This window comes from Mesoplodon mirus (genome assembly GCF_964341445.2).
Source record: "Mesoplodon mirus genome assembly, chromosome: 13".
Classification (NCBI taxonomy): domain Eukaryota; kingdom Metazoa; phylum Chordata; class Mammalia; order Artiodactyla; family Ziphiidae; genus Mesoplodon; species Mesoplodon mirus.
In genome coordinates this window covers 12,333,105-12,359,425 of record NC_138989.1, presented here as the reverse complement: position 1 = coordinate 12,359,425, position 26,321 = coordinate 12,333,105, and the positions used below count along the sequence as shown (strand labels likewise).

At 43.3% G+C, this 26,321-nt stretch overlaps 1 protein-coding gene across 1 annotated transcript in view; it reads left to right on the top strand.

Moving 5' to 3' along the window:
• Positions 1-26,321, top strand: part of FBXW8 (F-box and WD repeat domain containing 8) — a 115,290-nt gene that overhangs the window by 81,782 nt on the left and 7,187 nt on the right. The window contains exon 8 of the mRNA XM_082640817.1: positions 13,758-13,885. Coding sequence (XP_082496943.1) covers positions 13,758-13,885 — 128 coding nt within the window. The remainder of the gene's footprint in view (positions 1-13,757; positions 13,886-26,321) is intronic.

The window sequence follows — 26,321 nt, the reverse complement described above, 5'->3', positions numbered from 1 at the left end:
CTTCAAAGAAGACATACAGATGGCCAAGAGGCACATTGAAAGCTGCTCAACATCACTAACTATTAGAGAAATGCAAATCAAAACTACAATGAGGTATCACCTCACACCGGTTAGAATGGGCATCTTCAGAAAATCTACAAACAAATGCTGGAGAGGGTGTGGAGAAAAGGGAACCCTCTTTCACTGTTAGTTGGAATGTAAATCGATAACAGCCACTATGGAGAACAGTATGGAGGTTCCTTAAAAAAGTAAAAATAGAAGGTACCATATGACCCAGCAGTCCCACTACTGGGCATATACCCAGAGAAAACCATAATTCAAAAAGACACATGCACCCCAATGTTCACTGCAGCAGTGTTTACAATAGCCAGGTCATGGAAGCAACCTATATGCCCATTGACAGACAAATAGATAAAGAAGATGTGGTACATATATACAATGTAATATTATTCAGCCATTAAAAGGAACGAAATTGGGTCATTTGTAGAGACATGGATGGACCTAGAGACTGTCATACAGACTGAAGTAAGTCAGAGAAACACACATGTCGTATATTAACGCATATATGTGGAATCTGGAAAAATGGTACAGATGAACCCGTTTGCAGGGCAGAAATAGAGACACAGATGTAGAGGACAAACGTATGGACACCAAGGAGGAAAGTGGAAGGGTGGTGGTGGTGGGATGATTTGGGAGATTGGGATTGACATGTATACACTGATGTGTATAAAATGGATGACTAATAAGAACCTGCTGTATAAAAGAAATAAATAGAATGTATCAATGATTGATATAATTGTTAGTGTATTGTTGATAATGAATAGTTTTCACATGTGAAGACCCTGAATTGCCTCCATAGAGCCCCAAGGGCTTCTCAAGATAACGTCTCTGACTTAGAGACCTTTGAGGACCCAACCACCTCTGATATTCTCTACAGCCATGATGGGTGATTCTGCAAAAACTATTTCTTAGAACGCTGCCACTTCTTGTAGAAGCTAAGAGTGCTTCAGGATCTCCAGCAATCCTGGGCTACTCCTGGGAGCGAGTGATGGAAGTCATAGAAAGTGAATACAGGGAAACGTATTTTCAGCTAAGTCGGGTAGTGGTATAACCACTGGGGACTTGGAGTCAGATAAGCCTTAGGCAAGTTGCTTACATGCCTCAGGCTTCCCATTTGGAAATGGGAGAATACCTGGGGAAAGGAGGTAATGTGCTTATGGCTGGTGCTCAGGACTTGTTAGGCGCCTCCTTCACCTCCTCATCCCCACCAGCTTTGGGGTCAGGTCAGAGTTCATCAGGAAAGCCTGGGCAAGGGGGCAGTCCAGGCAGAGGCACCAGGCCTGGAGGAGGGTTTCTGGGGGGCCAGGAAGCAGTGCTGAGGTGGTCCAGGCGGGCTGGAGCACAGGTGCTGTGGGCTGGTGTGGGAGCTGTGCTAAAGCCATACCTGCTAGGAGTCATTTTCCTGAGAGTTGTTTTACAAGAATGCATTTAGAATAGGAAGGGCTGGGGGAATTCAACTTTTTGCAGGATGAATGCAGTTAAGTTAATGTGAATGCTGAGTCACTTCGTGTATGGTCACTTTGAGATGTGGAGCCTCATTGGAGAGGGCTGGCACTGTGTCTTAAGTATCTTTTGTCTTCGCTCACACTGGCGTAGTTTTTGTATATCATGACACGCGTATCATTTTCTAATTTCTAAAAACATTGATCAGAATTCTAGAAGCACTGAGCAAGTTTTTACAAGACCATTACATTGACATATATGATGATCATTTCCTTTTTTCTCATGTGTCTTTTTTTTTTTTAATTTAATTAATTTATTTATTTTTGGCTGCATTGGGTCTTTGTTGCTGCACGCGGGCTTTCTCTAGTTGCGGTGAGCAGGGGCTACTCTTTGTTGCGGTGTGCAGGCTTCTCATTGCGGTGGGTTCTCTTGTTGCGGAGCATGGGCTCTAGGTGCGTGGGCTTCAGTAGTTGTGGCATGACAGCTCAGTAGTTGTGGCTCATGGGCTCTAGAGCGCAGGCTCAGTAGCTGTGGTGCCCAGGCTTAGTTGCTCTGTGGCAAGTGGGATCTTCCCAGATCAGGGCTTGAATCCATATCCCCTGAGTTGGCAGGTGGATTCTTAACCACCGTGCCACCAGGGAAGCCCTCATTTGTCTTTTGAATTAAGCTTAGAATTTTATGTAGGGCCTAATTTTTCTAATGGCTTTCCTATTATTTATGTGGGATTTCCATCTGGGTTTACCGTTCCATACCCATGGGAGAGTGTGAACTTGGAGTTGATCTTGGCGTTTATTTCACTGTTTGAATAGGTGGCTTTGGTTTCTTTGTGCCAGATGAGCAGCAACTAGTTCGTTAGGGTTAAAAAATCAGCTCGTTTTTCAGTTAATGAAGATCAGGGGGGCCTATTGGAAATGTTTACCTTTGTTCTATAATCAGTAACAGTAACACTGTAGAATAGGCTGCAGGCTTTCCATGTGTATATATCCAGACAGTTGAGACAGATGATGTTTGATAGAGGATAGAAGAGGGCACACAGAAAATGGCCTGAGTGAATCTGAATTTCACAATATTTAAGATATTTTATTGTTTTCAAGTACACATAGCAGCTTAAACTAACAAAAATATTACAAAGTAGAGGGCTTTTGCTTTTTATTCAATACGTAGATGAATATGATTTTTTAATTTACCCGGCACTTCAGTCTATAAGGCACTGTGTTAGAGAGTGGGGTTTATAATTAACTTATCAATTATTGAGTTGCAGATGAGTTCTTCTAATGGACGCAAAGTTACTCTCTTAAGCATTCTCTCAGTGTGTTATTAATTTACAGGGTAAATCCAGTTTTGTAGCTGGTCAAAGGAAAACCCCAGCTCAGTCCACATTTGAACAATCACATTCCAGATTAAGGGACTCGGGAGGTTTTCAGTGGGTTACAGTGAGGCCAGGAATCGTCTCAATGTGCCACGTGCAGGAAGCAGCTCTGCAGTGACCTGGGTTCTGACTGTCTCCTGCTGCAGGTGGTCCGTTGATATGGGACTGACCGATTGGACCAGGACCGAATTCAATACCCACATTTCTTTGGATCTTTCTAGGTTAGGACCTCTGGCCCAGGCTCTGCCTGTTCCCCTGGGTGGCCTCTCTGGACTGCGGAGTTTCCTTAGGGTGTGAACTCCTATCTCATGTACCACAATAAGTTTTAAAGCATATGTTGAAAATGACATGAGAATACTTCTTCCCCAGCGCCCCCCTTCACCTGCCCCTGCCCTTTCCCCACCTTTGGTCTCTTGTCCCACCTGTCAGTGTCCCTCCTCATGGTCCCTTTCAGATTTTGTCGGAGCAGTGGCTGCGTGCCAAGGACTGTGGGTGACTGGCTGGTGCGTACCTCCTGCCTGGCCTTCCAGACCCTGGAGAGTCAGCCTCCCACTCTCCACCCGGCACCTCCGAAAGGAGCCTGTGCAGTCCAGAATATGCCATGTTTATTCCCGACTAGCAACAGCATTCCCTCTTCCCCTCCTGTCTCTCCATGTCCTTTCAGGAAAGGTCCATCCAGGGTCCCACTTATCAGGAGAAGCCGTCCCAACTGTCGTGGCTCTCAGTGAGCACCTCCCTCCCCTTACGCTTACAGTACACGGGGTCCTCATCTCACATCGCCTTACTGGTACTGCCCAGCGCTCTTCTTAACCAGATTGCTGTCAGCTGGGAGGCAGGAAGTGAGCATTTAGAGCTGAGTACCACTGCTTTAATGTTTCCGATTCTTTTTTGGCTTGGGAGGCAGTCAGTGTCGGTGTAGTGCGGGGGTCCTCAAACACCAGGGAGTATCAGAAAAATACAGATCTTGGGCCTCCACCCCGAAGGCCTTCTGACTTACCGAGTCTGGGTTGGGGCCTGAGGGTCTGTTTTGCCCAGTGCTGCCGATGCTGCTAGTCCAGAGCCGCGCTCTGAGCACCTGGGGTAGTTGGAGGTCCACCCCCCCAGCTTTGAATTCTGGTTCCAAACCTTCATTTCTGTGTAAGTGATTTGGCCTCTCTACACCTCTGCTTCCTCATATGTAAAGTGAGTAAAATCATGATAGCCACTGTATGGCATGGTGGGGATCAGGTGAGAGAACGCACAGTCGCAGTGTTTTGCACATACGAGGACACTGTAAGTATTAGGCATTACTAACCCGTCTTGCCAGGACTCAGGAAAAGGCTTGTCATATGGTGGCAAACACTGACCTAGGAATGAGAGTAGCTGGGCTCTGCCTAGTGCATCCTCAGCTGCTGTTGTTACCTGTGTAATTTGGGGCAAGTTATTTAAATTCTTTTAAGCCTCAGTTTATGCATAAAATGTGCACGGTAATGCTTGTCTTCCTTTGCTGGTTGTGAGAATCAGATGGAATGATATTCTGAGAGGATTTGTGTGAAAGGAGTACCATGATGATTATTAACAGCTGATATTTACAGTGTACTTCGTGTGCAAGACGCTGCTGACCACGTTTGTGCTGGCACTGTCGCGTGCCACGTAGTACCATATAGTGAAAGGTTGTTACGCCCTTAAGCGTACGAAGGCGACTGGGGTGGACTGTGTGCCCTACACCAAAGTCCCCAATAGTTCACTGCAATTGTTCATGCTCCTGCATCAGCTGTCATTCGTCTCGGTGATCTGATTGTAGCCACCTTCTGCCTGGCTACCCACTTCTGAGCCTTTGTCCAGTCTAACTTGGGGCCAAATGAGAAGTTGCCAGGCCGGTTGCAAACTGACACGCAAGCACCGTAATACCCCGAATTGCGTGTACAGTGCGACGTCTACAGGCTCACGAGTGTTGTTACACGACCAGCTCTCACTTGCAATCTTCCCATGTAAGACAATCATGTCCAGGTTGTCTTTAATTTTGAAGAATTCATTTCGTAGTTTGCAGCCTCAGTTTTCCTCCCTACATAACAGATTTAATGATAACTTTCCTTCTCGTGGGGACTTTGGTTAGTCACATGTTGTTAATATTTGTGAAGTGCTCCGAAACTGTCCGTGCTCTTTATTATGATGAGGCCTGTTGGGAACCTGAAAGGAGTATGTGAGGCTTTTCAGCTTTGAGTTATATATTTGCATAATAATTATAATCTCTTCATTGTGCTAAATGCTCTGACAGCAAACGTTTCCTATTCATTTTATGTACCCCGTCAACCCGTTCTTTGTTAGTCGTACCTCTTATCCTTCTTCTAGTGCTAGGACAGAGACTGTCTGAAGAGATCCCTGAAGCAAAGCAGAGAACCATATTCTGGTCACTACCTTCCTTTATTATTTCCAGCACCTATGGATGTGGGGGGAGAGAGAGACTGGATCATATTGGCCTGCATTTTCACCCAAGTGCACTCTTGCTCTCTGGGTTCTTTTCAGGCTTAGGTCACAATAGGTGTTGGTTTGGCCTGCTCTGGTCCTTTGTAGACATCTGCCCACATCACAAAGCCCCATGTCTGGCACAGTCTGCGGTGATTGGCAGTGCCTTCCCGGGCAGAGTCCAGTCCTGGAACAGCAGGGGTTGCAGGTGCATTGGCACGTGGTGGTGGGCAGTGCACACGGGCCTGCCTACCCGATGCCTGGCGAGGCTCAGCAACACCGTCCCATCCCTGAAATATCCTGTCCTTGTGGGCTTGTCACTCTCATTAAAACTTAAACATGAAAGCAGCTCAGGCTGCTTCTCCCTTTGTGCCGCGTTTGAGGGTGGACTGTGCCAGAAGCATGTCATGGAAACTGTTGAGGGGCTGCTGTGTTTCAGGGAGCTGTGCTCATGTCAGGGGTCCATTTCTTCAGCTCTGCATCTTGCTGTTTGCTGCTGCTAAAAGCACCTGAGAGGCAAGTTTTTGTTTGCCAGCAGAGTCACCTTTGGGATGGTGGTGAAAGTCATTTTCCACATGTTCACAGATATGCCGCGTTACCAAGCCTCTTGCGCTGACTTATCTCTGGCAAGGACTTACAAAATAGTCTCTCTGGCTGATTGTCAAAAATTACATCATATCAGAGTAAACTGCTTTTAAATCAGACATCCATTATTCATGTATATTAACTGCTTTTTTATTTTTTTATTGGCTGTTTTTTGTATGATTTACTCTTTTCTCACTAGCTCGCCTTCCCTCCCCAACTGTCTTTCTCATCGTTTTTTACAGTCTTAGCTCATCTTTGAATTTATAGAGACTGTTCACTTAGCTTTGTATGTGAACATCAATATGCAGACCCTGCATTTTTTGTAGTAAAATTTTTGAGCACGTTTTTGTGGGTCATATTTATGTTGGGTCAGAAGAGCAACTTGGGTCGTTCACATGAGTAAATTCTACCCCAAAGACTGAGAGGTCTTTTTCTTTTGTATCTGCTATTTTTTTTTAATTGAGCATTACTAGTCTTGTACTTTAAGTTCTGTATGGAATAAAACTGTACCTCCCACTTATGAAACAGCTAAATACGCTGCTGTTGGTGGAAAGCAAATTGACTTAATGTGTTCATCTGTGGGGGGGCATATCTTTAATGTAAGGCTGGTGTGTCGTTCACCTGTAATCGACACAGGCAGAGGTGTGCAGCACTTATTCATTCTTTCAGCAAATAGATACCGAGTCCTTCCTTTGTGCCAATCACGGTACAGGTATCCAAGAAAGTATCTGTTCACTCCAAACCATGATGCTGGAGGTCCCCCGTGCACCTGGCATCTTTATGCTCCTGGTACTTTGCCCTGATGCATGGCACTTGACTGTTTGGAATAATAAGGACTAGATAGAGTTTATTCTATTTATTTAACCCCAGATCAGCATTGTTGTTGTGTATAGTCAACATTTGCATATATTCGTGCACATTTACCTGAATCTTCTCTCACTGTTCTTGCCAGCATTTCAGACCTTTTAGTCTGGAATGATTTTATATCTTCCAAAAGTATATTGTGTAGTGAGGGTCTCTTGGCCACAAGTGCTCTCTGCTCTCGGTATTTTTATCCCAAAACATCTTTATTTCATACTCATTCGTGAAAGGTGGTTTTACTAGTCCTTTATCATTCCAGGATGACAGGTATTTTCTCTCAGACCTTTGAAGAGATGATTGGTTTGACTTCCACTGTTATTACTGAGAAGTTGTTTAACTGTCATTCCCATTAAGGACTTTTTCTCTTCTTTTGGCTGGTTTTTCCTTGTCTTTAAATTTCTGTGGTTTCACTCTGCTGTCTCTAGGTGTGGATTTAGTTTCATTTTCCCTGTTTGGGGTTCTCTTGCACTTCTTTCCTTTCAGTTGCAGAAAGTTCTCAGCCATTGCCGTGTTGAAATTTCCCCTCATTCTCTCTATTCCTTCTGTCTAGAACTCAGGTTAGATGTGTGTTAGACCAACTTGTTCTCCCTTCTGTGCTCTTTCTCACTCACTCATCTTTTCCATCTCCATCTCTCTGTGTTGCATCCTGAATAATTTCTTCATCTTTGTCTTCCAGTTCACAAATTCTCTCTTGGAATCCGTTTAACTCATCCATTGATTTTTTTTTTTTTCCTTTGGTTGCGCTGGGTCTTAGTTGCAGCACGTGGGCTCCTTAGTTGCGGGACATGGGCTCCTTAGTTGCGGCATGCACGTGGGAGCTAGTTCCCTGACCAGGGATCGAACCAGGGCCCCCTGCATTGTGAGTGCAGAGTCTTATCCACTACACCACCAGGGAAGTCCCCTGTTTTTTTTTTTTTTAATTTCTAGAAATTCTATTTGTTTTGTTTTTCAAAGCTACTTAATCAGTTTTGCTGCTTTTGACCCCTCACCCTCTTTTATTTCTGTAAACATTTCCAGCATGCATATTTTTCTTCAACTGCTAAAAATCTGATATCCTTGGAAGCCTGTTTTCTGTCTCTCCCTTGTGATGAGCTGTTTCTGTGTTGGGGGAAAACATTTTTTTTTAATTGTGAGCTCATATTTGGCTGATCTTGATTTGGAGATCTCCTGTGGGGCCTGGGTTGAGAGGATCTTCCTCCTGAGACGATTCTGCCAGGTACCAGGAAGCATGGTACCAACATGAAAGTGCTTCTATTACTAGACCTGGGTCTTTTGGCATTGCACGTAGTGTAACTTCAAACTCCCAACCTGCATGAGGCTTGCAGGCCGAGGGCAGACCTTTTCCATCCCGAGCTGAACCTGAGACAGGCAAGTTGCCACGTAGGCTCTCTTCGCCAGTGGATAGATTTTTGTTCCTATCTTGCTTTTTGCTGAGTGTACATAGCTATCCAAGGGGTCCAGCTTTAGGCAGACTTATCAGTTCTGGTTCCACCTGGCACTGGCTGGAAACCTTGCCTCCTATTTCCCCAGTTTTCCAGGCTCCTGACACTGGCAGATGTCCCCAGAGCAGCCCCTGATGTGAGTGCTACTTCCCTTTCTGGTTGTAGTGCTCTCTTCATTTTTGCCTCCTCGGACTTTCTCGGGTTTCGTAGGAGTTAAACAGAATGTTTACGGGAATGTTTACTAGACTGAATCTTCCGTGTTCTAAACAGGATGGTTTTCCAGACATTCCAGACATTCATAGTATGCTGTGTTGTCAGAGGTGGAACCTTGGGCCTGGATATAGTTTGGGAGTTCTGGAATCTGGCGACTGTGGAGAGAGATCTGTGGAACCTTCTGTTTTGAGTACAAGGAAGTGGTTCCTTGGTACAAGCCAGCAGCAAGATTAGGCATCCAGAAATGGGGGAATGTGTTAAGCAAAACAAGGACTATCTGAGTACTTATTATGTACCAGACCATGGTAAGCCCTGGGTTTGCCTGATAAATATGTACCAGTCAGTTAATCTACAAGCACTTACTGAGTACCCAGCACGTGCTGGCCCTTAGTGCTGCAGGAATGAAAGATAGGATTGCTGCCCCAAGGAACTAGTCTAAGTCTAGGACAGTGTTTTACAGTATGTGGCATGGCGCTTGGTAACAGTGCCTCAGCTGGCCTGCTAAAATCACAGTCTCCTCGGTGACCCTCCTGCCCTCCAGCGTTTGAGAACCATGGGTCTGGGGAAAAGTTGGAGGAAGCAAATGTACAGCTCAAGGTGGCACCTTGGGGACACCAGATGGGGTGCATAGATGGTGAATACCTTCAGCGCTGACAAGAGGGAATAAACTCTGCTAAGGGCTCACAGAGAACACACAATAAGCTTAATTGGGATGGAAGAGGAGAGAACATGAGGATTATTTGCTTTACTCTCTAGAATTTGGCTTATCATGACTTTACCCCCTCAGAAGGGCAAAATATATGTGGTAGTGATGGAGATGGGTTGTTAGAGATCAGAAAAGAAAGTAGGTAGACTTTGTTATCTCCAGGAATTTCAGTCAAATCTTCCTCCCCGTGCCTTTTTTTTTATCTTTTACTTCGCTGCAATCCAGCACAGCATCTCCTAACCTTTTCTCTCTCTGTCGCTTCCCTTTTTTTAGATGGTGGCAGACAAATTATCTTTAATTCACAACGCCTTTTAAAAAGCTATGGTCTTGTAAGGAAGCCTTCTGACCACTCCTCACCCCTTTGGAAAGGCAGTGCCTGGGGTCCTGAGGCGCTGAGCCTGCTGCTCAGGTTGACATTGTGGGTGGTGTAATGCCTTTGGCAGATGACACATAGGAGTGTGAGGAAGACTCACTATTTTGGTAAACTTAAAGAAAACACAAATGGAATTCCTTTTTTCAGTCATTAGCATACAGCCAAAAGTCTGGGACTGCAAGGCTCTGTAATCTCTTCATAGCTATTTCTGTATACAGTGGTTCCTGTTTCATTATGAGGCTAACAGCAGTCCCAGATTTAGGAAATGTTTGTATTGCTAAATCTAGTTCTTACTGGGTGAAGGAGGAAGTTGGCCTGCTCATCACCCCACTGCAGGGGCAGTAGCCATTTCTTATCCCTTTCCTCATGGTTTCGTTGGAAAGCCAGTCCTAGGCACACTAAATGGTCCGGGTCACACCTGAAAGGGGCGGGGCCTGCCTGCACCAGGGCGTTGCCGATGTTTCCCAGATGTCAGGCCTGTGGCCACCACCTCCATCCTGACTCTACACTGCTGCCCCTACTGTTACACCACCACCTGCTAGGACATGGCTGTAAGGTGGGTCTCCTTAGAGAGGCGAGCCCCACAGATGGCGGACCAGGACAGTTGGTGGCCGTGCACTAGCTGGTGAAGAGGTGGATTGTTTCAGCTGGCAGCCGGCCGAGGCTCCTGCACATCATCCACCCTCCCTGTTCATTCCAGTGCCTGCTGCACAGAGAAGAGGCATAAACATTTGTTTACTGGCTGTTGAAAGAATTACAGCATTATTTATTTTGTCTAAAAAATTAGAAACAACCCAAATATCCATCAATATGGAATCATATATCCATAGACAAGTTCTATGCAGCCTTTAAAAAAGAACAAGATCTATGTATAGGTACTGATGAGGAAAGAACTCTCATGTTATTTAGTAGGAAAAACAAGTTGTAGAACGACAGTCCCATCGAGAGAAAAAAATAATTTTATACACAGAGAGAGAAAGAGTGTGCACGCAACAGACAAGACAGACATGTATATAGAAAAAGTCTAGCAGTACATAGCCCTCCACATCCACAGGTTGCGAATCCACGGATTCAACCAACCTCGGATCGAAAATATTCCCCCCCAAATTCTAGAAAGTTCCAAAAGTCAGAATTTGCTGAGCACCAGCAACTATTTACATAGCATTTACATCGTATTAGGTGTTGTAATTAATCTAGAAATGATTTAAAGTAGATGAGAAGATGTAGGTTATATGCAAATAGTACACCATTTTATATAAGGGACTTGAGCGTGGGCAGATTTTGGTATCCGAGGGGTCCCGGCACTAAACCCCCATGGATACCGAGGGACAACTGTATACACTAAACTGTTAAAGTGGTTATTTCTGAGAGATGGCTATCCAGAAGGTTACACAAAATATATTATGTTTGAAATCAGAAAAAAACAGATTCTTTAGAAATTTCAGAGAAATCTGAATAATTGACAAAAATGAAAGTTAGGATTCTAAGACTAGGATTTGTGAAAATACCTTAACATCTCTAAGAAGGAAAAAACAAAGTTCTTTTTAAACAATGCTTGCTTCCACCAGGTGCCCTCTAGATCTCCCTGGAAGCCAAAGAGAAAGGAGTAGACCCTGCAGTGTCCGAGACTACACACTGCATCTCCTGCAGTTACCTTTGTAAAAATATACAACATGGTTCAGTCATTTTAGATAATTCTTAAAGAAACATCCAACTTCTATACAAATTTGCTCCTTAATCACTATTTAAATCCTTTTATAATATACATGTGGTGCTTAAAAGAAAAAAATCCCAGCAACATCTATTGATTTTGGCGGTCACATTAGTGCAGAACATTTTCTCCAAGATTTTAGCTATGGGTCGTTTTTTCCTTCTTTCCAACATATCCATACACTTCTGAGAGTGAGTCAAGTGGCCATGGGTTGAGACTCAACCCAACTAGGGCAATAAAGAGAAAAATTAGTCTAATGCATGGTCTTAACAAGAGGGAGAGTGTGAGCATGAATAATTAATCTCACTAGTCTGTGGCAATCAGATAAAATGAAGTCCCATTTGCTCAACCTTATTAAAAGAGAGAGAGCGCAGAGGGGAGAGAGAGATGCTAAAGGTCGTTGAGGGACTCGTAACGTGGGAAGAACCGCCTCTGAGATGGGTAATGTGTTTTCTGATCTCTGCGGTCTTTAACTAAACGTAATGGTCAAGGTACTCTTTGGATAGTTCTGATTCATTGAATTATTAAACATTTTAGAAAATACTTGACTCCTGACTACTAACTTATATGATGAATTTGCAGTCTTTTTGGAGAGGGATTAGATCCCACTGTTTCATTCAGAAATGATCTATCCTCTTGTCAAAAAAGAACTTCTAAAAAAAAAAAGTAAAGACATAGGAACAGACTCAATATCAGATTTTAATTCTTATATTTATCATGGACATTTCTTCCTGCTATAGATGTTGAAGTATTTTAAAAAGAAGAAGAGAATGAGTCCAAAAGCCCTCTTGAAAACTGTATAGTGATATATAAGTGCAGAATGTTACTTTCAGGGTAGACCAGATTGCTGGGTTGTTTTTTTTTTTTTCTCCAGGAACCGATTTTTATGTAATTTTTAGGATATTCACTGTAGATAGAAGATTTGATTTATTTCTATGTCCGTACTTGGAAGAAGAATCTTATTTTGGATATTTTACAGTTGAAATTTTCTCCGAAACTTTTATTTTCAACTGCATGAAAATAAAAATAAAATTTAGCTTGTTCTCTATGATCTTTAGGGATTAAGAAGGCATTTTACATTTTGAAATTGCCTTCTTTCCTTTCAGATATTGTGAGCAATTTTACTTAATATTATAGTGTTGTTTTGACTATTAGGAATTTGCAAAGATTCAGTTGTTAGAAATGTGTCAACGATGAGATCAATGGTTTTCAAGGTGGAGTCAGTTTATTAACCTCTCAGTACTAAAATAGGAATCTGTACACTGATAATTGATAAATGTATAGGTTAACAAAAAATAGCACATCATTTTCATGTGTGGGCTAAGAGAGGAGACTCTAAAAAATATTAACATTAAAACTTTGAGTTCAGTGATTTTTTTTTTTTTTTTTTTTGCGGTACGAGGGCCTCTCACTGTTGTGGCCTCTCCCGTTGCGGAGCACAGGCTCCGGACGTGCAGGCTCAGCGGCCATGGCTCACGGGCCCAGCCGCTCCGCGGCATGTGGGATCTTCCCAGACCGGGGCACGAACCTGTGTCCCCTGCATCGGCAGGCGGACTCTCAACCATTGTGCCACCAGGGAAGCCCTCAGTGATTAATTTTAACCACATGATCAACAGAATATAATATATGCTCACGTGTGTGTGTGTGTGTGTAAATGAGGAGGCTTTTGAACAGTGAATTTGAGTGCAAGGACTGTGTCTTCACTACTTAAAACAATTACTGACCCATGGCAAGCACTTAATGTTAACTGAATTACTAAGATCTTTCTGGTAAAAGACTTAAATAACCTTCAGAAAGATTCCTTATGAATCATCCTTGTTTCCCCATTTGCTGGAGAAAAGGCAGTGTTCAAATGTAATGAATACATTGTCTAGAGATCAAGGATACTTTCTCACTTGCCTCCATACCTTATGGAACAGAGCTTACTATAATTAACTAGTGGAGAGTGACTGAAGAGAGAAATGTTGGGGAATATCACTTATACCTCAATTAAAAAAATTTTTTTTAACGTTTGGGAATAAGACTTTATGTTTTGGTTTGTAGTTTAATCTAAAGGAATCATCTAGTGGTTAACTGTACAAGCTTCATCATCCTGGATGCTTATACTGTTTGTTCTTTTTACCTTCTGTGGTATAAATACAGAGGGGGAGGAGAGAGAGAGAACCCTGTACACAGACTTCTTGTTCGCCTCCCCCATTAACTAATCAGAAGCAGTCAGTGACCCTTAGTTTCCATGCTTCTTTTTCTGTGTTAAGAAATTGGGATACCGAATTTCCCCATCTGGCATTTTTTGTGTGTCCTATGAGTTTCTTTGCACCTTGGCCTGGAATTCTTTGGATTTTCTTTTCTCTTGCGTTTCCTTTTGTCGTTCTAAGAGCCACATCCTTACACTGTCATTACCTGGAAGGGGTCAGGAAATGAAGTATTGGAGCCTCTTCTCTAATGGGAGCTGGTGCTGTGACCGTGCCCCGGGGCGACGCTGGGTGGAAATGGTTTGTGCGGGCCCTGCTGCCCCTCACACACACCCACGTGTTTTTCCTTCTCCCCAGATCCTGGTGTATAGCCTGGAAGCAGAACGCTGCCTCTCGAAGCTGGGCAACGCGCTTGGCGACTTCACCTGCGTCAACCTCCGGGACAGCCCTCCCAACCTCATGGTCAGTGGCAACATGGACAGGAGGTAGGTGTCAGTAGCGTCGCATCGTAGAGCCGCAGGCAGCTTCTCTTGAGGCCTGGCCGCTCGGCCTCCACTGAGCTCACTGATTTCCTCCACGGCTCACCCTCCTCACTTCTCACTCACATCTCTGCCCACCTGAGTTCAGCCCTGATCCCATAAATAACCATCCCTGTGAACTTGGAGAACAAAGTCTTGTATTCGGTAATAGTTGGATGGAGTTGCGTCTCTGCCTCATTTCTGAAACACCATGGGAAGGTTGTCTTTTAGGCCATTTGGTGGACGCAGTTGGTGGAAGGTCCAGTGAGACCACTTGGAATATCTTTTGTCCCCCTGCTGTAAAATTTGTTTGGCATTTAAAAGCTCACTTTCTCATATTAAAAACAATAACCTAAGGGATGAATCATGTTCAGCAAAATAGGTTTGCCTGCCAAATGATGTCAAGAGTGTGTTTTAGACCACTATGGTGTCCCTCCGGTGATGGGGGAAAAAAGAGACTTCATGTGAACAGATTCCAGTTTCTATTTAGCTGATTAGCAGTCTTCCCTTTAACGTATTGGCTTAGGGAGCAGGATTTTCCCGGTACAGGGTCCAGTGCCAGCTCCGGCCGCTCCAGGACCCATCAGCATGGAAGGATTAAAGTGTTTGAAAAGACTGTCTGAGTCCAAATTTTAGGCTTTTTTCCTTTCTCTTCCCTCTCCCCCTTGTCTTTTCCTTTTCTTTCTTCTTCCTTTTTTTTTTTTTTCTTCTTTTTTTGACTGGTTATCTGTCATGTCCGATCCAGTGCCCTGAAGAGAGGGAGCATGGCTGGAGGCCAGGTTCAGCGGGCGCCCCCTCCCCTGGCCAGCCCCGGGCTGCAGGTGGCGGGCCACTTGGTGGGGTATCAGATCGTGAGGCGGGTCCTCTTTTGTGCCAAATCCCAGACCTCTGTCGCACCAGTGCAGCAGCTTGCAAAAATAATTATTTTGTCCGATAATATTTTCAACTTCTGACCTTCACTACTACTGTCTGCCTCCCAGAGAGCAAAAAGATGTGAGGATGCTTTATGGAAAGAAAATACCTGATCTTTTTTTCCTCGAGCCCTCCTGAAACAGCTGATGCTTCTCATGCTTGAGAATTGAACTCCTCAGTGTATGTCCAGGCAGTTTTTCTCCTTTTTTTTTTTTTTTTAATTTTAATTTTTTTTTATTTTTTGCTTTATAACAAATTTAATCAGTTATACATATACATATGTTCCCATATCCCCTCCCTTTTGCATCTCCCTCCCACCCTCCCTATCCCACCCCTCCAGGCGGTCACAAAGCACCGAGCTGATCTCCCTGTGCTCTGCGGCTGCTTCCCACTAGCTATCTACCTTACGTTTGGTAGTGTATATATGTCCATGCCACTCTTTCACTTTGTCACAGCTTACACTTCCCCCTCCCCATATCCTCAAGTCCATTCTCTAGTAGGTCTGTGTCTTTATTCCTGTCCTACCCCTATGTTCTTCATGACATTTTTTTTTCTTAAATTCCATATATATGTGTCAGCATACAGTATTTGTCTTTCTCTTTCTGACTTACTTCACTCTGTATGACAGACTCTATGAATCACATTAACAGTGTAAGCAATATGAATTCCAAACATGGGGCTTAAAAATATTATACATCTGGAGAAAGGAAGGAATAAGGACTCTAGACTTTTAAGTGCATAGAGGCATGTCTTGTGGGGTTTTTCCCCAAGACTTAATAGCTATGAGTAGGAACTCATCAGAGATGCACACCCAGGCTTGTACAGCTTATGTTTTATTTCAGAAGTGGGATGGAGGGGGCAAATACTATGAAGAGAGCTAGGTGGCTATCACTTCATGACAGATGCAGTTTAAAAACCTTGGAACCTCCATTTTTATTTAAAAAACTGAACTTCTATTGCATTCTCTTAGTACTTTATAAATAACTTGAGAATGAAATGGACTCTAAAGGTACATAAAACTGTCCAAGGTTAAAACAAAAATAATGTTTCTTTAAAGTAAGGAAATCAGCTTGAGTAACTTTGCTAATAGCATGGGTGGAATTTTCTAAGGAGTTGGTTTTTTTTGGGGGGGTGGGTATAAGCTGAAATTAAAAATGAAAAAATAGCTCACCTAGCCTGTCACTAGAGGTTAAGTAGAGTCTGATAAAGATTAAGAGAATGATCAGGGTGGGAACTGAGTTATGGTTGGATTGTACTTTTCCCTCGCTGGGAGGGAAGGGTTATAAAGTGGGGTTATATAGGTGGGGCTCTGCACAAGAGTTTTAACACTACAGATCAATGAGGGTTTTTTTAATGCATATTTTGTCCTTTCCTGCTAAGCCAAGAAGAAAGAGTGGTAATAACATTAGAGGAGGGAGCGGTGTGCATCCGGTGTGAGGACAGGATGCTTGTGTCTTACCACAGTGTCTGTCTAGCGCTCAGAGAGGGCTTAACTCTATGTTTTGCATTTATTCTAAGATGCACTTTTTTTTTTTTTTTACATTTTCACATCTATGAAAAACAAGATGTGTCTTTTATAATAACATCTTACAAATGGCAGCATGTTAAAATATTACATAAAGTAATGGTGCTTCTTGAATTGATGGTGTTTTCAATTAAATAAAAGTCTGTATTTGTTCAATGAAGGCGAAAATAAATCTTAGGAATTAGAACAGTTATGAGAAACTTGAATGGGTTACCAAGATAAAGTCTGCAGGAAATAGACCACTGTGAGTTTTTTTGTTTTGTTTCTTTAGTTTAACCTTTGGGGTTCACTGAACATTTAGAATCTGTAAATTTATGTCTTCCACCAAATTTGGGACGTGTTTGGCCATTATTTCTTCAGGTATTTTTTTCCACACTGATCCCTTTCCCCTCTCCTCTGGGACTTCAGTGATGTGAAGAACAGACTTTTTGATATTATCCCACAGGTCACTGAAGCTCTATTCATTTTCTTTCCTAAGCCTTACATTCTTCAAGTTGCAAATATCTACTGATTTAACTTTGGGTTCACGAACTGTTTCTTCTGTCACCTCCATTCTGCTGTTGAACCCATCTAGTGAATTTTTGATTTCAGATTTTATACTTTTTTTGGTTCAAAATTTCCATTGTTTCTCTGTTCAGAATTTCATTCTTTCTTATCATTGTACCTTAACCTCATGGAATATAGTTACAATAGCTGCTTTAAAGTCACTGATGATTCCAAAAGTCTGGGTTATTTTAGGGTTGACATTTTCCCTTGAGAATGGGTCACATTTTCCTGGGGCTTTTGGGGTGGGGGTATATCAAGTAATTTTGGATGTATCCTGGACATTTTGTGTCCCCTTTGGATCCTGTTACATAATCCTCTGGAGGATCCTGAGTTTTATTTTTGTTTTAAACAGTCAGTCCCCCTGGTTAGGTTCAGACTGCAAGTTGTGTCTTGCCTTCCGTGGGTGGTGATTCCAGTGTCAGTTCAATTTCCAAAACCTTTGCTGTGCTTCTCTGACTGCCCTGCACATGTGCCACCCAAAGGTTAGTCTGAGCTGGCAGTGGTTGAAATCTTATCTGAGCCTTTGCTGTACTGCTTTGGGTCTGCGCCTGGGCCGTGCGCGGGGTCGCACGCGGTATCACGGGCTCCCTGCCTCCAGTTCCTCCCTCTCTCCATGCCTGTGATTCCTAGCTTTCAGGGCCCTTGTCCCCTGGGCCTCTGACGAGAAGATGGGGTTTCTCGCAGGGTTTCACCTGCTGACATCCCTACCACCATGCAGCTCTGTGAATAGGGACTGCCTTGGGGCAAAACCAGAGAGAAAAGAGATGGGGGAATCCCCAAAGACACCACACCCACGTTCTTTGGACTTAGGGGCTTCTCTCCTTGGTTCTTCAGAAAGAGGGTGTTCCTGTTAGCGTTTTAGCTCCCACACCACCACACAGCTCTGCTACAGGAGCTCACACTTGGGGTGAGGCTGTGAGAGAGAAACTCCTTTCCCCATGGCCCCTTCCTCTGTGGCCACTTACCCCACAATCCACTGTAGTGAGTCAACTCCCCAGGGTCCTCAGGTGTTTGCTTTTTGTGTTTTGTCCAGAGGTTTGGGTTGTAGCAGCAGAAGACAGAGGCAGTGGTGGGCTTACTTTAGGTCAGACGCAGAACTCCTACTCTCTTTAAATTACTTAAATAAACTGTTTAGTTGGCAGTAGAGGGCTGTATTAAAGGGGGTCCCTTCCCCTTCTGTGCTCTCAGTCTTCTCATCTGGGATCTGCTCATTTCTAACGAATGAAATCAGAGATCTAGACCAGAGAATGCTCTGGTGGGGAGAATCAAAATAAGAGTTGGTGATAAGGGTGGGAAGAGTTGGTGATAAGGGTGGGACTTCCCTGGTGGTCCAGTGGTTAGGACTCTGCGCTTTCACTGCCATGGCCCAGGTTCAATCCCTGGTCAGGGAACTAAGATCCTGCAGGTGGCACGGCGGGGCCAAAAAGAAGAGTTGGTGCTAAGGCTTACATCAGGTTGTTAGTGGGCTGCCAAAGCAACGTGCACTGAGCCAACAAATCCCACTGCTTTTCCTCCTGTAATCTTAAATTGATTTAAAAAATTTTTAGCTTTATTGAGATAGAATGCACATACCTACAATTCACCAATTTAAATTATACAATCCAGTGTAAAGTTCACAAGGTTGTGCAGTCGTCACCAAGTCAGGCTTAGAACATTTTCATCACCCCACGTAGAAACCTTGTGCCCATCAGCAGTCACTCTCCATGTCCCCCCAACTTCTCTAGCTCTGGGCAACCACTAATCACTTCCTGCCTCTACAGATCTGTCTGTTTTAGATATTTCATATAAATGGAATCATAGAACGTGTGACTTTTTGTGACTGGCTGGTTCCACTTAGCATAATGTTTCCAAGATAAACCTGTGTTGTAGCTTGAATCACCACTTAATTCCTTTTTATGGCCAAGTAATATTCCATTGTATGAGTATACCACATTTACTTATTCATTCATCAGTTAACATTTGGGTTGTTTCCATTTTCTGGTTGTTATGAATAATGCTGCTGTTACCATTCAACTACAGATTTTTGTGTAGACACATGTTTTCAGTTCTCTTGGATATATACCTAGGAGTGGCATTGCTGGCTTATATAACCCTATGTTTAACTATTTGAGGAACTGCTAGACTCTTTTCCACAGTGACTGTACCGTCTTACATTCCCACCAACAGTGTATGGGGGTTCCAGTTTCTCCACACCCTTACCGGTACTTGCTGTGGTCTCTGATTATAGCTGTCCTAAAGGTATGATGTTGAACATCCTTTCGTGTGCTTTTTGGCCTCTTTGGATAAATGTCTGTTCAAATCCTTGGCCCATTTTTTAATTAAGTTGTCTTTCTATTTATTGGGTTGCAAGAGTTCTTTATATAGTCTGGATACCAGCCTCTTACCAGATGTGATTTGTGAATATTTCTCCCCGGTCTATGGGTTGTCTTTTCATACTTGATAATACACCCTTTGAAGCACAGGAGTCTTTAATTTTGATGAAACTCCATTTATCCAGTTTTTCTTTGTCATTTGTGCCATTGGTGTCATATTGAAGAAGCCATTTCCTAGCCCAAGGTCACAAAGATTTACTCCTGTGTTTACCTAAAAGAAGTTTTATGATTTTGGCTCCTACACTGAGGTCTGTGATGCATTTGGAGTTAATTTTTGTATATGGTGTGAGATGGGAGTCCAACCTCATTCTTTTTTGCATGTGGATATCCACTGTCCTAGCATCATCTGTTGAAAAGACTCTTTTTTCCCCCTTGAATTGTCTTGGCACCACTGTTGAAAATCAGTTGACCATAAAGCTCCGGACGCGCAGGCTCAGCGGCCATGGCTCACGGGCCTAGCTGCTCCGCGGCATGTGGGATCTTCCCGGACCGGGGCACGAACCCATGTCCCCTGCATCGGCAGGTGGACTCTCAACCACTGCGCCACGAGGGAAGCCCTCTATACATTTTTGTCCACAGGTGGTGTTATGGGCTGGCTTGTAAGGGTTGCAGAATGTTCAGTCTAGCAGAGCTCTTTAAGACCATCTAATGCTGGCCCAGCTAAGGAAACAGGTCTAGAAAGGTCAAGTGATCAGTCCAAGGGGCTTATTACTCTTTATGGGCAATAAACAAAGAACTCTAAACTTTAGAGATACAGCTTTACAATACATAGAGCTCTAACCATAGCCTACTTGGATTAAACTGGGCAGTTCTACCTGAAAATACAAGTTTTTCTAGTTGCTATTAAAAATGAATCATTCACCAAAGGCCATCATTGGTGCCATATATATGTTATAGCTACTGATTTGGGCATATAAGGTTGTATTTAAAAATCCTCTTTAATATAGGTTCGATGAGACAAAACAGAATCATGTTATTGATTTCTTTAAAAAAACTGAGTTTTCTTGATTAATTTGGTCACTTAAAAAAAGGGAGACTGTTTTAATGCCGTCTTGCTTGTTCCCTTTATTTTCTGGATAGAAATATAGCTGAAGGTCAGGTCCTTCTTAATGATTACTGCTGAGCCAGAGTCTGAACAGGCTTCATCTTTGCCATCAAATACAATTTGCCTTATTATTTTATGGGACTATTTTATCCAAACCAATGGGAAGCAGGCTCTTGAGTTGTGACCCCTAATTAGAGAGTGTCGGAGCTTTCTTCTCGCCTTGACAGATACAAAGTTGTGGTGGCTTCTGGTGCTGCTGGCTGTCAGGGAGAGTGAGTGGGGCGTAAATGTTGCATTCGCTCCATCTGCAAGTGTTCTAATAAGTTATTCAAAGCTCTTAGCACAGGACCAGCCAGAGCGTGCCTCCCTCTCAGTTCCAGCACGTTTTCCTGCCCATCAGATGGATGCTCCTCTGTTGGAGTCTTTGGAAGGTTCTGGTGTCTTTTGTTTTAATTGGCGGGCTTGAGCCGACTCCTATGGTGTGATTTTCATTAGAGAGGGGCTGGAGAGAGGGAGTATTGGAACAGCCCTCCAAACCCAACCATGAATATTAAACATAATACAATTACAGCTTTCAGACCAATTATTTTTTTCTTCTCAACGGGCAAAGTTGATGAAACACACGCTGGATAGGGATTCACAGTGTCTACCATTGGCTTCTTTTTGTCCCTGGAATCAGTTGTCTTGGCATGTTTGTGCCCATTTGCTGTGCTACCTGTTTCCCCACGTCGGGAATTTGATTTGAGCGCTGAGGGTACGGGCTCTGCCAGGGAACGCTGCTGTGCACGCTGGGGCCACGCTGTCAGGTGTGTGAAGCAGAGATGCATTTCGTAATGTGAACTCGAATGGTTCGCGTGGACTTCGCACCCCGTGCTGTGTGCTATCTCTTTATGTCAGCCAGAAACCAGAGCAGTGCCTCTTAGAGGAGATGTCTTCTAAGTGCTTCTCCTTTTTCCCTGTGGGGAGAAGTTCGAGTCTGTTTTTGGCCCATTTTTGTTTTCCTTAGTGATAAAATACACTAATGCTGTATCTTTTGGTGTATTTGTGTATTTTGTTTGGAGCCATCCATGCCGGTATCTAAATACAATAGGAAAACAGATGGCAAACTTTGAACTTCTGGACCAAATTTGTGTTTGCCTTTGTCTCCTTAACAGCCAAACTGTAAATTATGGAGTATAAATATTCAACAGAGGAGCTCTTTATGAAAATCACTAGAGCAAAATAGACCCTTATTAACCAAATACGCACTGAAAAGTACTCAAGCTAAAAATTTCTCCCCCCACTTTCATTTTCAAGTTCCCCTTAGTAAGCGGTGCAGCTGTAGCCTCCAGGCAGAGTTCCTTTCACAGCAACTTTACCTTTTCTCCCTTCTCTAACCCACAAATGCCTAAAGATTAGTGTCTGTAAATGCTGACTGAGGGAGCTCTGGAGCTCTTTGTCTTCTGTGTGTTTCCTGCTCGCTCCGCATCTCTCTGGTCACAGACCCCTCCCTGGGAAGAGGGGAGGCGGGGTGGGGGGGTGTTGATTGGCCTGCTGTACTAAGGGAGCCCCCAGTCAGCCTCGTCACCAGCAGGGAAGAAGCCATGGACCTCACTCACCCCCGTGTCATAAGACTGTAGATTTCTAAAACCCTGTTTTATTTGAAACAAAACATCCACATGGGAGTGTATACAAGGTACGTTGTGTACAATTTAAAGAACGGAACGCCTGAGCATTCCCGCCACCCACCCACTTACGGAACAGAGTGTGACCAGTGCTTGTGAAGGCCTCTGGGTGCCCCTCCCGGTCATGAACGAGTTCTTGTTCCTTAAACAACATGGCAGCGTCTAGAATAAAAAGTAAAAGCCGCATCTATTCCCCTCATTCTTCCATTGAGACTTCCCCAGGGTAACTGCTGTTACCGACTCCAGTATGTCCTTCCAGAATTTTATCTTTAAATTTTTTTAACTTAAGCAGGTAACCTTTTGAATTCAAAAGCACAAAAAAGTATATACAGGGAGAAGTTGTCTCCTGGGAGCTGTGCTGCGGCGTTCTCCAGAGGGTGCCTGCGCACACAGATGCGGGCCTCCCTCCCCTGCCCCCCAGCTGCCGTCACGCAGCCGGGCCTGGTGCGCTCGGTGTGTGACTGTTCAGGTGACGGCTGTCCTCGGTGTGTGTAACTCTCTGCCTCATTCTCTGATGCCCATGCAGGTCTCCACTGTACCGGATGTACCATCACGGCTTTAGCTGGCATCTGCTGATGGAGCTAGGTTACGTGTGCCTTCCCCATTGAGTCACTCAAATTCATGAGTGTAAATACTGTTTCTCATTTTTCCTGTTGGTCTGATTATCAGAAGTCTTTTTGTCTCAGGTTGCTCTTGAGACCCCTTGTGTCTTTCACAGCGTCCCCCTTTATTACGACGCTCCGTAGTACGTATTTCTTTTCATTTATTCTGATCAGTGCTCGTGAGTGTGAGTGTGCCTAGCTTCCGTTTTGGAAAAACATTGGCCATTAACACGTTGAATATCGCCTCTTTGCCACACACTGGATTTTTTCCTTCTGGGATTTCTTTTGGGTGTAAGCTGAACCATCATCCCCTTCCATCCTTCCCATCTCTTAACGCTTCATTCACATTTTTCATCAGTTTCTCTCTTTGTGCTCCATTCTAGGTAACTTTTCAGATTTATTTTCTAATTTACAAATGCTTTGTCTAATCTGTTTCTAGCCTATCTAATGAGTTTAATTGCAGGGATTATGTTTTCGTGTCTAGAAGTTCTATACTGCTTTTTTATAAAGCAAGGTCTCAATATTCCCCTTTGAGTGGACCCCATTCTTACAGCCTTGCCCCCGTGGTACAGTAAGAGCCAGTCCCGTTGCTTCCTGAGATTGGCACCTGCCAATAGCCTCACCCCCACCGCACATGCATAGAGGCAACCAAAATTGCAGCTCGAGCTCTCCAACCTGGTTGTCTGCATGGACCCTAGGGAGGTCGCTTACTCTGTGAGCTCAGCAGTGCACTTAAAAGGATGTAGTTACGTCTTATCCAGCAGTATGAAGTGATTTTCAGTGGGAGGGTCAACAGGGTGCCTGAAACAGAAGCCTCATCTTTGCTACTGAAAAAGTACTGTGGCTGATGGCCTTGTATGTATATATGTGGATGTACATGTATGTTAGATAGAGCCTATATAAAACCCTAGAAGCAGAACTGCTAGGTCAAAGTGAAGTATATTTTTTATATTGTTGGATATTGCCAAGTCACTTTCTTTGGGCTTGTGCTCACATCAGCCGTACAGAAGTACCTCTCTATCCAGGGCTCACCAGCGTGGAAGGGGTCTCGGAGTACTACGAGACTTTACCTTTGCTGGGTAGGCAGGTTGAGTGGTATTACTGCATTGTAGTTTTAGTGCATAATTCCCCTCATTACCAGTGAACTTGAACGTCTTACAAGTGTTTAAAAGCCATTAGTGGGCTTCCCTGGTGGCGCAGTGGTTGAGAGTCTGCCTGCCGATGCAGGGGACACGGGTTCGTGCCCCGGTCCAGGAAGATACCACATGCCGCAGAGCGGCTGGGCCCGTGAGCCATGGCCGCTGAGCCTGCGCGTCCGGAGCCTGTGCTCCGCAACGGGCGAGGCCACAGCAGTGAGAGGCCCGTGTACCGCAAAAAAAAAAAAAAAAAAAAAAAGCCATTAGTATTTCTTTTCCTGTGAACTATTTTTTCTTTTCTTAAACTTTATTAAAGTTTAATACTGGGCTATCAATCTTTACTATCAACTTGAAGGAATTTTTTTTTATAAGAAATTAGTCCTCTGGTGCAAACATTTTTCCCAGTTTCCAATTTGCCTTGACTTTTTTTTTGTAACGTTTAGAAAGGCCTTCCTATCCTGGATGTTTGTTTTAACTCTGAGCCCTCTGTAAGTAATGTTGATGTAATGTGTATGGTAGAGCTCCAAGTTGAGAAAGTTGTTACAGGGTATTTTGCTTATCATGGAGAATTTAAGTGGGATCTTTTCTTCAATTACATTTTTAAAGCTAGTGGTTGTACAAAGGATAGTTATTGATTTTGACATATTAAAATACATATTTGATTCTGAATTATTACTGAATTACCTTGGATTGTCAACCCTAATGATAAATTTGTCCACTTCTCATTTTCTTCTTTTATCTAATTATATCTAATTTTTTAAAAACAATGTGAAATAATATTGGTAAAAGTAGATTACTGTTTTTTAAAGACTTCTCACTAGGAATAAGTGTTCTATGTCATCAAATCTCTCTTCAGTGTCCATGGAAGTGACCCTCTCTGTGGGTTTCTTGTTGTCAGAGAGGCATGGTGGACCACAGGAATGGACATCCTAGACAGAGTCCACTTGCTGGTTAACATGTTGCTGTGAGTTCTGTTAGTTGATATTTTATTCAGGTCTTAGCACTGGTCCAGATCTGTCATGCTTGCAGTGTCAGGTTTTGGGTAATAACAGAATGCTGGCTCCATGTAAAGAGTCAGAGCTTTCCTCCCTTTGCTGTGCTGTGGAACAGTAGATGTAGCCCGGGGTTTGGGAAATGTGGGGGGCAGTCTGTTCCTTCCAGGTTGGACCCATTTTGCTTGTTCTTGTTTTGCAGGGACAGCTTGCTCCTCAACAGCTTTCCCAGCTTGCTCTGTGTTCCTTGATCTATTTGGATTTTCTATCTCCTGGGGGTTAGTTTTGATAATTCTTATTTTCCTACAATGTCATTTATTCATCTAGGTCTTCAAATATGGAGATTCAAAAAATGAACTCAAGAACTAGAAAACCTGAATAGATTACAATGATGAAAGAAACTGAATTACTAAAAAGGAGGGAAAATAGACCTACAGAAATTAGGTCCATGTGTGGTTTTTTAATTGAAAATATAGTTGATTTACAGTTTTATATTAGTTTTGGGTATCATGTGGGGTTTTTTGTTTCTTTCCTGGCAAGTTTTATCAAACCTTTAGTAAACTGTATCCTTCTCATCATTTTGAAGTACTCTCAGGCTAATGCTTTTTGCTCTGAAATCTACCTTTTCAGGTATTAAAATTGTCACCTCTTCCTTGTCACATGCAAATGTGCCTTTCGTGTGTAGCATATATTGAGGTTTTTTTTTTTTTTAACGTTTTTTCTTTTTTAAGTACTATTTGGTTCTTTTTCAAACCTGCTTTTTTCTGCTTTTAAAAATATTATTTATTTATTTATTTGGTTGTGCTACATCTTAGTTGTGGGAGGCTCCTTAGTTGTGACATGCATGTGGGATCTAGCTCCCTGACCAGAGCCTTAACCACTGTGCCACCAGGGAAGTCCCTATATTGAGTTTTGCTTTGTGACTTGAGGCTCTTCCTCTTAAGAGGTGGGTTTGTCCTGTGTGCGTCTGCCCACCCAGCTGACACATTAGGGCTTTCTAAGCTGTCTGCTAACATTCAGTGTTTGTTTCATACATCCCTCTGTGGTGTGTGTGTTGGCTCCTCATGGCCCTTCTGACATTTTGCTACATCACTTTCTTTCAGAGAGTATCCATGGGTAGCTCACATTGACTCCTTTTATGTTTAAAAAAAAAAGTCTTCATTATGCCCTCAAACTTGGTAGGTAAGCTAGGTATAGAATTTCCAGTTCAAATAATTTCCCCTCAGAACTCTGAAGATACTTTGTGTCTGTGCATGCTCATGTACCTGTAAGAGTTTAGGACCTAGAACATGTTTAGATGATCCCTTCTCTCCACATTATTTGTGTCAGACATGTTTGTCCAGCTCCCCTGCTAGCTAGCTAGTGGCATCTTTTCAGGGCAGCGACTCTCTTTTCTTTTGTGACTTGCAGCATAGGGGCTGTTAAATTCACCTGTACTGAAATGTTGCCACATTCAGTTTTAGCTCTTGTGGCTTATTTCAGGAACTGTGTTGGTACTTCTAGTGGATGGGAGATTTCTGTCTGATCTAATTTATCCTTATGTGGAAATTCAGCATATATTTGTATAGAAAGTAGTTTTTAAAGATGTTCTTAAAGAAATTCAGATTAT